Source organism: Myripristis murdjan, chromosome 20, assembly GCF_902150065.1.
Source record: "Myripristis murdjan chromosome 20, fMyrMur1.1, whole genome shotgun sequence".
NCBI lineage: Eukaryota > Metazoa > Chordata > Actinopteri > Holocentriformes > Holocentridae > Myripristis > Myripristis murdjan.
The window spans coordinates 16806111-16820505 of record NC_043999.1 but is presented as its reverse complement, the minus strand read 5'-3'; the positions used below and the strand labels follow the sequence as shown (position 1 = coordinate 16820505).

The following is a 14395-nucleotide window of genomic DNA, read 5'->3' as shown; positions in this document are numbered from 1 at the left end:
GGATTAGAGCTGATAGGGTTTAATGATTGTTTATTGCCATACAGAGTTCCAAGAGCATGCTATCGTGTTACAGCGCAGGGGATATTGCCAACACACAAATACGAAAAACACTTTAAAAAGAAAAAAAGAAAAAGAAAAAAAACACTTTATAGATTATGTTATTTGTATTACATTCCTCTGAAATTTAGTATAGGATACTATAAGTTTATAGTATAAACATTAAAATAAAAAAAATTAAAAAAGAGGAATAAGAAAGAAATCTGCATCTTTCTGATCTGAGGCAAAAAAAAAAAAAAAAACACCCTGTTGACCAGCTCTGATTTGCAGTTTGACCATGTTTGGCCTTCACTGATTGGCAGCAGCTGGACTTGTCTCTTTAGTTACAACATAGTGGAGACACTAAGGAAGAGCCAAAGGTCAAATCACTGTGCTCCTGGTTAGACTCATGTTTTCATGCACAGAAGCAATCAACACATGAGATTTTAATAATACTCAATTGTTTGCTGAAGTCTGCCATACAGTATATGACACATTCAGTATGCAAATGCAACAATACATAGTAGAGAAGTGACTGGGCATGGTATTATGTGCTATTTCTATTCTACCATGTAGGTCTATATCGTCTGGTATTGTATAGCAGCGCGACTGTTGGCTTTCAGCAGGCTTCCAGGCTGGTGCATGAGGTCCACTATGTAGCGGCAGGGCTGAGGGGAACACCCAGGGACAGAAGGGGGCCCTTTGAAGATGAGCACCTCATTCCAAGCCCGGTTATACTCACCCCTAACAAGAGTGCAGCTCACACCTATACGATCAGCCAGATACTGCAGGAGCAGACAGATGAGAGGAGACAGGACAAGGTATAATAATTACTATTATTACTATTATTATAAAGCGATCGATTGAATGAGTATGTGAAAACCAGAGAAGCTGAAAAGGAAGGAGAAAATGTGAAAGGGAAAACGTGAAGATGATGCTAGGTGAAAGTTATTGTACCTTAAAGAGTATTGCCCTGTGGCAGTAGATCCCCTTACAGATCATACCAATGGGAACAACATTAGATTGTAGTGCAAACTTAAGTTCGCTGAGGTGAAGCTCCCATGGGAACTCATGCAACTTGTCCATCTCTACTGGCCCACCCATGGCTTGACTCACCAACCTGACAACCAAACACATGATAAGGGCATCATTCAAAACCCATAACAGTCAGGAAGTGTCCAAAACTGGCTCAGTCATACAGTGATCCCGTCTCAAAATGATAAGGCTGTGCAACAAGTTGGAATTTGGAATTAACAGAAGGTTGTAGAAATTTGTCTATTCTTACCTGACACTATGGCAGGCAAGCAACTATCAACTGAAAGTCAGATTTTAGACTCAAAACCTTGTTTGCAGGTTAAATCATGGAAGACGCTTGTTAATGCTGACTTGTACCAGTAAGTGAGACCAACAAAATAGTTTAACCATCTTATTGATCCCCCTTGATCAGTAGCATTTTAAAAAGTAAAATTATCAATGTAAAAATCAACACAATGCTCGTGTTCTTAAATGTCCATTATTTTCAGACCTTGACTTAGTAGTAGCAGAGCCCATCTATGACGAGCCTTGCCACTCTCCATTAATCCCCATTGTATCGAACTTGGTTGCAGTTCCACTAATTCCACTGGGGGTGATCGCGAGTGCAGAATGAATGGGGCTCTATGGAGCTAGAAGGCTAAATTTGTCTCTTACACCTGTTTATGGTTGAAAAATCGCAAATACTGTTGTAGTTTCTGAAAGTTCAATATGGATTATAGGTTAAAGTGAAATTAGCGAGAACTTATATCCTTTCGATTTCCTACAGGTTGGGCAGTTGTTGGCCATAACACGCTAGCATTTGCTAATGAATGCTGATTGGTCAGTGACGGACTTGCGGCTATTTACGACCAGGGATCCCACTTCATGGCACCTGAAGACCAAGAGAATCTGGAAACACCACTCTTAAGGAGGGCTTTTCTATCAAAGTTAATATTTGTGTATACAGAGAATGTCTAATATAGCGTAGACGGGCTCTGGCCAAAGTGTCTCGAGTGTCTCCATCTGGTCTCCGAAGATGGGCTCTGGAAATTGCCGTAAAGCAGCACCTCTCGCGATATGAAATGTGTGACGTCATCACACTTTTTGAACGGCTTTTTAGAACAGATAGGTGAACTTAAAAAATCCAATATTCAGCTGAGTGTATTTTTTTAGCCCCGCCTTCAGAAAACAGTATTCAAATTACTTGACAAAAAATTATTTGCAGAGAAAAGTGGATTTTTAGGGGTGTATCCCCATAGACTCCCATTCATTCTGCACTCTCCCACGAGCACCCTCACATGGACAGAGACGTGTTTCCGAGAACCGGAAGTTAGACGAGAGTGGCACTTCTCCCTATGTTGGAGATTCTCTGGTAGTACAGAACACTGCTGTAATTGGATTGTTGATTGTAAGATTTTAAGATTTAGCTGTAGTTATTATCACAGTGTTGTATTGCATTAACAGTAGGTTTGTTGAGTGTAGTTTTTGTATGTGAGCACATGTAGATGACGGTAGATGTATATATGTGTCAGTGTATGTAGGTGTCAGTCAGTCACCTGGCCAAGGCAGTGTACTGCTCGCTTTTGTCATTCAGTGGGAGGATGGATTTGGTGGCCTTAGTAACTAGACTCTGCAGTGAAGCATCACACATCATCATCCATGACCTCTGGGTAGCAGAATCAAGCTGGGCCTTTTGATTATCCTCATCTTTATATTTGTCATCCTCCGTCCACTTCCCTTTTCTGTATAGGGAGATAAAAGAAATGAGTCATTGACTGTTAATTCTTCAACACTAGTACAGGTTCCTATTCCATAATTTCATTAAAAAATATGAAACAATTTTGATACCTTATATTTAGATCAGATTCTAGGAAATACTACATTCTCAAGCATATGGCAATAAGAAATATTTTCTTTTTCTTTTCATTTTTTGATAGTCTAGCCTTACTGGAGATCTTAAAATGAGAATTTTACTTTACACCACATCTTACCACAGACACCTTAGTGACCTGCTGTATCTGTCTGTGTAGTTTGTCTGCATTTGCATGTGTGTGTATCTGTATGTACATAGAAGGTTGAGGATGCGATCCTACTATTCTAATCTCTGATGTATGGCTTGGCAGCCTCCAAGGGAGAGCAGGGACCACATACAAGCACTCATTTTTAAGTTTAAATAATTTACTGACCCTGTAAGCATCAACTTTGGAATCAAGTCTGTATTCCTGTTAGTTTAATAATTATGGCTAAAAATAAATATGTCCATCCATGACTTCAATCTAATGAGTTGCTCCTCAGCCAAAGGGTATAGAGGGGGTAGACAGATTCATGACTGACGCAGACACCAAACAGTGCCTGTTAGTAGAAATCAGTGGGCAGGCAGTAGAGCTGTACTAAAAATATTCTGTGATGTCACATTATCAGTGGAAGCCAATATTTTGTCTCCTGGTTGATAATTTTATTAGGTTATGGGCTGTGATGCCTGAAACCTTTAATATTACAGTCATATGTCTAATAGGCTAAAACAAAGGCACTACAATTCAGTGCAACAGCTATTAGAAGAAGAAATGTATGTCACTGTGACTTTGCATTATGAGTAACTTAAGTGCCAACAGGGTTGAAACAGGTATTTGGTTAAGGTCAGGAGATACTGGAAAGAGAAATAAGACACAATGAATGCATCCTAAATTTGCTCCAGTAATGGCCGTTTGTGCTGTGCAGGGAGGGTTGACTTGGGGTCATGCCAAGCCATGGATGAGACCACAGATGGATTGCATAACAGACTGCTTAAGGATGCCTGAGGTGTTGTTTGTGTGTGTGTTTGTGTGTGTGTGTGTGTGTGTGTGTGTGTGTGTGTGTGTGTGTGTGTGTGTGTGTGTGTGTGTGTGCGCGCGCGTGCTAGAGCAAGGAGGCAGGCATGGTGGAAATGGGGTGGAAATGAGAAACCCTGAGGGGTGCTGCTCTCTTTAGCAAAGTTAATTCATCAAAATGCTCAGAGCTCATGTCCATGGCCCTCTACACGAATAGTGTGTATGAGCATGCAACTTGTGTGTCTTTGTCTGCGTGCATTGAGTATCACATGTGAGAATATTTGTCAGGGTGCATGTGTATGTGGATCGTCATGTTTGTATGTGTGTGCACTTGCTTGTGGTTGTGTGCGTACATTTAGTAGGCCACTAGTCTAACACAAAGACTCTTTTGCTGTGAGAGTGTTGCTGTCTTAGAGGAATGGGATCGTTTACCCTGTGGGGCCAAGCTAACAAGAGCTCTTTGAGGGCAAGAGGGGAACACAGAAGAGGGAAACAAGAAGAAAAGAGGGGCACTGGATTGGAGAAGAGAAGGGGAGGGTGATCATAGTTTACCTGCCACAACAGTTTGTAAATTCCTAAATTTACCAGCCATATCATTAGAATAGAATAGGTGCTAAGAATCTGTGCTGCCCGAGTGGCCAGCACAGATGTAAAACTTGCCAGTTTCAGTGAAAGATTCACCAGCATTTGACCAGTTGTGATGCTAATTTCCTTTCCCACTAGTAGTATCAGGGGCCCACTTGGTGTTATTTCAATGAGATGAATGGATGTGTAGTACTATGAGTGTTCTGGCATGGACAGACAGAGATTACTTACATAGTGTCAGGATTTTTTCTTTATTCTACTATGATTTGAAGATTTAAGACAATATGTTAACGGATATAGGGGATACATGAGCATCAACGAATAAAGGAAATAAATAAATGAATAAAGCATGAAAAGTTGACTTTTTCCCTATATAGGTTTCAGTAGTTTTGCAAACTCAGGAAGCATTCTGGGGATATGAGGTATTTGATGGACACTGATAATAAGTAAGCCATAACCAGAGATGTAGTGTAATTTTCAAATGGAATGAATTTGTTAATGAAGAGTTGTGTCTACTGCAATCATACATACTCTGATGCTGTGTTGACAGCAATGATGGGCTGGTGCCTGTTTACTGGCTGCTTGGAAAGTTCCTCTAGAGTAAGAGCCTTCTGACCTGCACGAAGCTGAGAAAGACAGAGGTTTGGGGGGGTTCACCATAATCATTATGTTTTGTGTTAGAGGAAAAATTGAAGAGTAACACATGGTCAATGGTAAAACATGCAATAAAAATCTGTCCATTACCTGGATATCTTTAAATATATTTTGGAATCACTTGAGATGTGTATCATTCAAATTTAAATCAAATTGTTAAGCTCTCATTTGACATACTACCTTGTTGAGGAAAGCCAGAGGGCAAGCAATGGAGACAACAAAATTTCTATTGCTGTCATCACATTAGAACAAATGTGGCAATTTATCAAAATTTAACAAGCTCCTCCAATTTTTCCCTATTTTGTTTGCATTTCACAAAGTGACCTGTTTATCTTGCAAAGAAAGTTTAATAGTGTACACACACACACACACACACACACACACACTCACACACCTTTCCAGCATCGTAGAAGCCATCAGAGGTAATGTCTGTGGAGGTCAAATAGCCTGTGAGGCTGTATTTGATAGATAGGTTGGCGTCAAGCAGCCTGGCCAAGGCCAACTCACTGAACTTGCTCCTACGATTCACAGACTGGTTGATTTCCTGAAGCAGTTCCAGAGCTCTGAGACACATAGAAGCAGACACACAAGCACATACATGCAGCATTAAATCTTATAATACGGATACACTCACTGGCAAACATGGACACAGATGAATGCAATTTCACACAAACATGCATAATATCATCTTTTGCTGCCATCTGCTGGCTCCTTAGGAGACTACTCTTACTCCTCACATGCACCTAGGTCCTGTGCCTTATAGGTCCTGTGCCTTATAGGCACAGGACCTAGTGAGCAGGTCTCCCTGCTCACTATGGTACCTTGCTCTTCAGCTTCTGCTTTACATAATTCATCAGACATGGCCTGACTCAAAGTGAGTCAAAGTGAATACAAATTATTTGAAATTTATAGCATTCGCTCATGCCCAGTGGTCATGTCTAGACAGTTATATATATAGATTATTAGATATATATATATAGATATATAGGTGTTATGGCAAGAACTATTGCATCACAGCAACTTTAATGCCTAGCTGCCATTTTCAACAACATGATCATAAAAGAAAAACACCTAAGCACTATTCTAAATGCATGAAACTCGCAGCATAGAAAGTATAAAGAGATGACCATAAATATAAGATAGTCACCAGACATTGGATTTTGAATGACACAAGAATCTGTTCTTTATGTCTGACATTAATCTCTTACCCAATTTTGCACATCTCCAATGCAATGGATTCATCACTGGCACAAACACTGACTGCCCAGCATGCATTTTGACGCACTTCTTTATGACTGGAGCAGAGCAAGTTGACCAATAGGGGGAGGCCACCTGCACTGTTAAGCTATGCGGGACAGAGTGTGAATATTAACAAGCATAGAGAACATACACTGTAACAATAGTCTGTGACAATTTGACAGTTTGAAAAAACATATGATCTGTGTAGTTGTGGCTAAACATAGGATTCCTATTGTTGTGTTTATGTAGAATTCAATAACTTTTACATGTCTTTCACAACTAAATGTGAACCAAGATGCTTCCATCACCTGAAATATTGACATGAAATATTCTAAACATACACATACATACACAGTTCGACCTACCTCAGCCCTTGCCTCTGCATTGCACACAAGTGCTGCCAGGCATAGTGTGGCCGGGACAAGGATCTCTGGGTTCACTGACTTTAGAGGCTCCACCAGGGCCTGTGCAGCTCCCTGTGACACGATGCTACATCGGATGACTTCCTGTTCAGCCATGTTGGCAAGGGTGGCAGCAGTGTGGACTACCATCATGGGACAGCTGTCATGGAGCTGCTGAACAAGGATTTCATGGCCTCCTGCCTCATACACTGCACTGGGAGACACAACAGAGATGGATGGAAGTGCCTACAGCATATATCTATGATATGTTTGAAATGTGTGTTATAAATCTCATGCAGAAGACAAGACAAAGCAATTTCAGCCTTGCTTCCCATATTGGCAGAGATGCAAATATGTAAGCGAGAGAAAAAGCAAATGGGAAGTTCATGAGGGTAGAACAGATGAAAGTCAGAGAAAGTGAGGAAGTGGTGCAGGATGAGACCTGATGGTATATGGTAGTGTGTGGAGAATAGGAGATACTAATATAGAAATATGGACTCAGATAGCAAGAGGGATGTGGGCTGCAGGGAAGATTTGTCTGGGTAATAAAGAGAGAAGAGCATGGAGACAGGATGGGAAGGTTGTCGAATAAAAAGATATTTAGTATTACAGGGAAACAGCTGAAGGATCCTTCTTTGGGAAACAGAGAGAAGGAAGACTTTAATATTTAATACTTTAAAAATTCCAGTCTTCTAGACCTCTGTTTTAGACTTTGCAGGCTGATTACTTCTTTTAAACAATTAATGTTATGCCATCTGATGAGGGCTGTATAGCTGGAACATGTTCATGTTCAAGTTACAGAGCAATGACAGCTTAATAATTTTTGAGTGCTGTCTGCTGTCATTTAGCTTAATGTAAACATGTTTAGTTTAAATGCACTGGCAAACCCAGGAAATCTGACTTATGTCAAAGAATAACAGGATATTGGTGTGCATATAATGTGCTCCGTGACAGAGATGGAGACAGGGGGTCGAGCAGCTTGTCAGGTTGTCTGTCACTCACAATGCATTGATCCGGCTTCCTTTTGTGAGGTTACAGAGGGCCTGCACTGCTGCCTCTCTCAGTGCTGAACTTTCACTGCCAAGTAACTGCACCAATACACGGATACCACCTGAAATGCAAAGAAAACAAACAAACATCAACACTTTGTTGTTTGTAATGGGTGTGTTGTCGACTGGTTATGTGTCTGTGTCTGACCCAGGTCTCTGAAGCTGTCCTTGCTGGCTAGATGGAGGCTCATGGCAGCAACAGCATGGCAGGCGGACATCTTCACAATGTCACCCTCCACAGACAGAAGCTCCACCAAAGTCTTCTCCACATCTTGCTCATGGAGCAGCTTACGGGTCTCAGCTGCACACACAGGTAGGCATTAACGTCAAAGCACACACATAGCAACAAGACAACACATACAGCCACATCATGTACAGTATATACAGCCAGATAACTGGAAGACTATTCCAAAATCATTACTGGAAAGAAAATAGCATGCTATCCCTCTTTCTGCTTACAGTTCTGAGCCACTCTGCTGATGCATTTGACAGCACTGGACTGAACCTCAGGTCCGGAGGGGGTGAGGACAAATTGCATCAGCCTGGTCAGTCCACCCCCCTGGTGGATTAGATGGACACTCTCGCTCTCCCCCACACAATTAGCCAACACCTGTAAGGCCTCCACATGAAGGTCACTGAAGTCCTATCAGAGAGAAAGAAAGAGAGAGAGAGAGAGAGAGAGAGAGAGAGAGAGAGAGAGAGAGAGAGAGAGAGAGAGAGAGAGAGAGACATAGAGAAAGCGTTTGTGAGAGAGAGAGAAAGAGAGAGAGACAGAGACAGAGACAAGTGTGCTCCTGCGGTGCGTGCTAACCCTTGTTATTCATCCTTTACACTAAAATGTCAGAGCACTTTTAAAAATCGTTTCATTTTAAAGTATGCTGATGATTCTGTGATTGTTAGCCTGCTTTAGGGAAATTAAAACAATCATGGCCCTGTCACTGACAACTTTGTGAAGCGGTGTGAGGACTCTCACCTACAGCTCAACATATCTAAAAGACATGGCCATTGATTTCAGGAAGAATGCCAATACACTTGAGTCTATCATTATCAAGCACTGAACAAGTGCAATCTTATAAATATCTCGGGACCATCAGTGACTCTACACTGATTTTCAAAGAAAACTATATCTGTGAGCAGGAAAGGACACCTGCATTTGTTTTGTCTGCGGAAGTTGTCCTGTTTCCACATTGATAGGACCATGCTTTTATTGAGTCTGTTTTAGCTTTTTCTGTCATGGTTCGGAAACCTGCCCTTAAAAGAAAGGAACTCACTTAACCAGATCATTAAATGGTCGAGTCGGCTGATTGGAGTCACAGCTGTGTCTAGAGTCACTGTACACCAAACAGTCGCAGCGGCTAGCCAACTCCATTTCTAATGATGACTCCCATCCCTTAGCCAGTGAGTACCAGCTGCTGCCATCTGGACGTAGATTCATAGTCCCGAGGTCTAAGACCACACGCTACAAGAACAGCTTTGTTCCTGCTGCTCTCTTTTAAATAAGTCTTAGTGCACTTTATTTGTGAGGTCTATCTTGTTATTTATTTCTATTTATTGGAAATCCGACCAGGTTTTTATTTATTTATTGTTTTTAGTTATTTATTGTCCCTTGTATCACACTCTTTACAGGTTTTTATATTGGCAATTTTAGTGATCTTTTATTTTATCTTTTATTTTATCTTCTCTGCTTTTAATCCTGATCAGTGAGCCGTGTGAGTACTCGCCCATGTCTCTGTTTTTTTTTTTTTTTTTTTTACTTTTAACTTGTCCCCTGTATCTGTCCTGTGTTGTAAATGTTTGTGAGATGCCCTCTCCTGCTACTGCAAAACAAATCTACCTGTGGGTACTAATAAAGTCACCTTGAACCTTGAACCTTTTCTAATGCAAAAGAAAAGCTATTTATCCCAGCTAACAGCTAATGCATTCATATGTTATGGAACAGTAAATATTGTTCTACAATGTTTATACACATAGCAAAGTTTAAGCTATGTGTTACTAGCTCACATTCTCTTCCTCGCGCAGCCATCATTGAATTAAATGTAGGCTAGTTCCTCTCCCCACAATTTTCAGATTTTCACTTAGCAAGAAGAACAAGGGCATACATAGGCATATACTGTACCAACAAAGCACATAGTCTCACACATAACATTTCATCAGCACTTCATTTCACATCACAACCCCCCTACCCTTACACACATTTACCTCATTGCAGAGGAAGTCCATGAGTTTCTCGAAGCCCTGCACCTCCCTGAAGGTGGTGCGTGTGTCTTTATCAGTGGTGACATTGGCCAGGGTCTTTAAAGCCAGCTGCTGAATGACAGGAAAGTCCGACTTCAACAGCTCCAGCAGTGGAGGGATCCCACCCAGCTCATGTACTGCCTGGCGACAAGGGTAGTCCTTCACACACAGACAGTGAAACAGAGGGCTAAAGAACAGATTTGCATGACACGAGACAACTAGGACAATTTGACATCTATGCTTACTTTGCATCTGTTGGACAAATCTCAACCATGTTAGTCTTAAATCCCATCCAACTTTATCTTACAATACACACAAATAATTACATAGTAGATTGCAGTATTCTGAGCAATGCACAACAGTTGTCAAATTGTTTCCACAATGGAAATATTGCATTTGCAGAACACAGATCTTAAAATGGGCAATTGAATGCACTGAATGAAATGTAAAAAACAAACAAACATGAATTTATTGATTGAAAGCAATACATGTTTTTATCCAATTTTTAAGTAAATTATAATCAGAATTTGAGAGTGACGGTAGCTGCTGGCTGACTCGATGCAAAGCCTTGAAATCCTTGACTCAAAGCCATTTATGATATCTAACAGTGTCTAACACTGACAGGTATTGAACTGTTTAGGCCACTAATTATTCAGAATGATTCAGAATTAAGCAAATACAACAACTAGCCATTAGTTTTTGCTCTATTCGCTGTGCAACAACACTAACTAATTCCATCAGGATGTACTACAAAGATTTAGAGATTTATGTGACATAACCCCATTATATTGATGGTGTTGATCCACCTGAACCAAGTTGAAAATAGTCTCCACTGTGTTCTTTGCAACGTCTGGGTCTGGGCTGGACAGGAGCTGAATTAAAGATGGCAGCCCCTTATTGTCAAAAATCTGCACCTTGCAGGTGAAATCCACTGACAGAGAGACCAGGCACAGAGTGGCAAACTCATGGACAACTGTATCCTCTGGATCAGGGGAGAATGCATGAAAACAAATGAAACACACACAATACAGAATGAATATATACGTTCACAAACACACACATACATGTCCCATAATAATTACTGCATGGTAACTACAATTTCAGTATAAATACACTCAGGAAAAGTAAAGACATGTTTAATTCACTTTGTATTATTGATATTTATTGAGACTTACCATCAAGTGACAGTTTGTCAATGATTGATGGAATGACATCTACTTTTTTCAGAGCATTTTTCACTTCACCTTTCAATAAAAACAGAGGCAAAGGTAAAGTAAATGAGGCAAGTGAATAAGCATGACACTGGCCAGTTAACCACTCATAACCACAGTATAAACAAGTCACAATTATACAATCTTCTAATTAATCTGTCCCCTATTACATTATGTTAGACATTCATGCAATTAACAAGTCCTGGAATCAATCATTCAGTAAGCCTGACAACACCTTGATGATGACAGATATTTTCTTGGTTTTGGCCACGGTGAAAACAAAAACAAATAAAGTGTTGAGCCAAACACCAGCCAAGCAACAAAGCAATGGCCCTGACAGCCAGTCAACGAGTTTGTCAGACAGTCAGTCAGTCAATAAGTCATATAGTGAGCCAGCAGCCAGGCAGCTCAGTAGATCAGTCTGTGTTACCATGGTGACGGGTGATGTCTCACACACCATTGGCGGCCATGATGCCCAGGGCCATGAAGGCATTGCGTTTGACCAATTTGTTGTTGTGATTGATGAGCTGACAGAGAGGCTCCAGTGCCCCAAGCCCCAGTGGAGCCACCTCGTTCTCATCTCCTGACACCAGAGGGAGACAGTTAGCTGGGAGTAAAGCATGGCTTAGGACACACTGTGACTGTGCACACGTGTGACCTGCAGCATATATGTGTGTACATAAGAAATTTTCTACAGTAAGCCAAAACCCATAATAGAAAGCAAGAAAACAGTCATTCAGATAATATCTGTTAAGTCATATTCTAATGTAACAGGAGAAAACAGTAGAGGGAGATTTAAAGAGAGGCTTTATGAGGCCCGAGCTCACCATGAATTCTTTACAAGTTGGCATTGTATCATGGAGAGTGGGATAATTTTTTGAAATTTTATAACTATTAAGAATAAAAATAATAATAAGAACAAATAATATAAGTATCTTCAGGTAGCATCTTTAACAATAAGGACAGGCAGCAGTTTGGAGAGAAACCATACAAATTTATAGCATTGATTTCACAAAAACATGTGAAAAAGTTACTCATTGGGAGAATGTAATACAATTAGGCTGTGTGCTTGTGTGCTTTCTCCACCACCTTAAGATACAAAACAGATTTTCTTAGCCAGGTTAGGCTGTGCTTATTCATACTTTTAGACTTTATTTATAAATGAAGAATAAGGTGAATACACAGAACCAGAATGGTGGTAAGGCACAAAGAGGCCTAGGCAGACAGTGTTTTTCATCTGCAGGCTTTGACGATAAATGAAAGGTAACAAATATCTGAAAGAAGTAGAAGCAGGTACCTCTCTCTGCAAATTTATAGATTGCTTCACAGGCTTTCACTAAGACCTCTTCCTCTGGGGAGCTCAGCAGCAGCATTACTGTGGCTGGCGATTTGAGCTCAATAGGCAGTGGTTCAAACTGTGGGGAGATAAGAGCTGTAAATGCCCTACCAGTTATTCTCTGCCTGTGGGATTTACTGTATGTTGTCATGTCATATATTCCACTGGATTGAGTTTATCATTCAGGAACATGCCAGTTGGTTGCGCTAAGATCAGAGGATGATTAAACCCTTATCACATCATTGTCTTACCGTTTCCTTGCATGAAGATGCACTCTCTTTCTTCACTTTCTTTCCCATTTTGAAGCCTATTGAGAAATTGTCTTGTAGGTGAGTTGGCTGTTTCTTAATAGCAGTAATTCAGGGGTTGCTGAACTGGTCAACCATTCTGTGAACTTAAGTCGCAAACTCAGCTAACTACGGCTAACGTTAACCTCATAGGTAGATAATATTTAGCTTGGCTATGCTTGCAGAGGTTATTAAGAATGTGTGCGGTTGACGCTTAGAAGCCAAGTAACAAAAATACAGGACATGACCATTTGAAAAAAAAAACAGTGTCTTACCTATTTTTCCCGACTAGAATGCCAAACAGAGAAACCAGACGTTAACCGTTAGCTTGTGTTTTTCGAGGAGGAGGTTGACATTACGTTGCTAGGCAACAGGTGCCACGTTGGGCTGAATGAAGGGGGGTTGAACATTTATTCCTTTTAACCTCTTTACACTGATCCTGAAATAATACACAGTGACATGCAAGCTCAGATTTTTTTTTTTTTTTTTTTGTAATTTACATATTATATAAGCGAAATATCTGGCTGGTGAACCTGTTTTGCATACACTGCTGGCTTTGTTAAGTGAGCCAAGTTTACACAGTTAACAATGCTGCCAGAATGCCATTATATTTATACTGGACGCCTAGTCAGCCCCTGGAGAAAAGTCAGCTGAATAGATTATACACAGCATATTTTACTTTCCTGAAACGGTTCACTAATTGACCAACTCTCCAATATCTAGGTTTTTGCATACATATGCTCTGTAAGATAAATGGAGAAACACTGAAATCATAGAATTACTGTGTGTGTGTGTGTGTGTGTGTGTGTGTGTGTGTGTGTCCGTGGGTTTCCTGTGCTGTATTGAGAACTGTGGCATGTGGCAGTGTGGCAAGCTTGGCATGAGGTGAGTGAGTCATAAAACAAATGAGTTCCACATCAGCATCAGCAAACTGAGGTTTCCTCCTCTTAGAGACGCACTGACACAGCAATGTGCCAATAGAAACAGCACACTCTGCAGCTACAAAAAAAAAAAAAAAAAAAAATGACCTCTAAAGACATTACCTTCAGTGGTGTGGGACACTGTCACTCTGCTATCCCATGCCATGACTGTGAGCCTCAGATTAATCTCAAATAGGGCTAAAGCAATCCAAGGATGGGGGATGGGGGGATATTCAGGTTTTTGCTGCTAATGCATTATTATTATAGAGGCTACAAAACGGGCAAACACGCGCGTCCACCTACAAACACACACACACACACACACACACACACACACACACACACACACACACACACACACACACACACACAATAGGGACCCGAAAACGGGGACGCTGGATTTCCTCACACACAAAACAGATTGCCAAGAAAATATCACTATCAATAAGCGTGCTGGTAAATATTTACACATTTGCTGCGCCATCTAAATGTCTAAATATAGAGTAGGAAGGGTGCTGTGGGATATCGCAAAGAATAGCAGCATAGGCCAGGTGGAGGGAGGTTACAGCGAATCAGAGCAGGAGACACCGCCGAGCGCAGGCTGTCACTTCCCCTCCGTCG

At 40.9% G+C, this 14395-nt stretch overlaps 2 protein-coding genes across 4 annotated transcripts in view; one reads left to right on the top strand and one right to left on the bottom strand.

Annotated features, from left to right (window-relative positions):
- Positions 1-274: 274 nt before the first annotated feature.
- armc3 (armadillo repeat containing 3) lies at positions 275-14382 on the bottom strand. 2 transcript variants are annotated; one of them, XM_030079528.1, is made up of 17 exons: positions 13898-14382; positions 12819-12874; positions 12529-12646; positions 11689-11814; positions 11196-11264; positions 10827-11002; positions 9985-10179; positions 8245-8428; positions 7934-8086; positions 7739-7847; positions 6701-6950; positions 6305-6441; positions 5491-5659; positions 4974-5068; positions 2607-2792; positions 994-1156; positions 275-821 (listed from the first exon to the last, which is right to left on the bottom strand). In XM_030079528.1, the coding sequence occupies exons 1-17, from the start codon at positions 13938-13940 to the stop codon at positions 615-617; spliced, it is 2436 nt and encodes an 811-aa protein (XP_029935388.1). In that variant the 5' UTR covers positions 13941-14382; the 3' UTR covers positions 275-614. The 2 variants fall into 2 exon arrangements, with proteins under 2 accessions (XP_029935388.1, XP_029935389.1); XM_030079529.1 differs by lacking the exons at positions 11689-11814; positions 12529-12646; positions 12819-12874.
- Positions 12879-14395, top strand: part of pip4k2aa (phosphatidylinositol-5-phosphate 4-kinase, type II, alpha a) — a 39849-nt gene continuing 38332 nt past the window's right edge. Inside the window, exon 1 of one of the 2 annotated variants that reach the window (XM_030079532.1) lies at positions 12879-12896. The gene's annotated coding sequence lies outside the window, so the exon portion shown is untranslated. Of the gene's footprint in view, positions 12897-13675; positions 13740-14395 lie in introns of those variants that run through there. The other variant, XM_030079531.1, reaches the window with a different exon arrangement.

Bases quoted from the DNA above. Each gene is read 5' to 3' on its own strand.
- armc3 (XM_030079528.1), bottom strand. From the start codon at position 13,940: ATGGCATGGGATAGCAGAGTGACAGTGTCCCACACCACTGAAG. The intron at 12,875-13,897 runs GTAATGTCTTTA...ATTTCTCAATAG, and splicing joins AGTGTCCCACACCACTGAAG to GCTTCAAAATGGGAAAGAAA. The intron at 6,442-6,700 runs GTAGGTCGAACT...TGTCCCGCATAG, and splicing joins ATGCAGAGGCAAGGGCTGAG to CTTAACAGTGCAGGTGGCCT.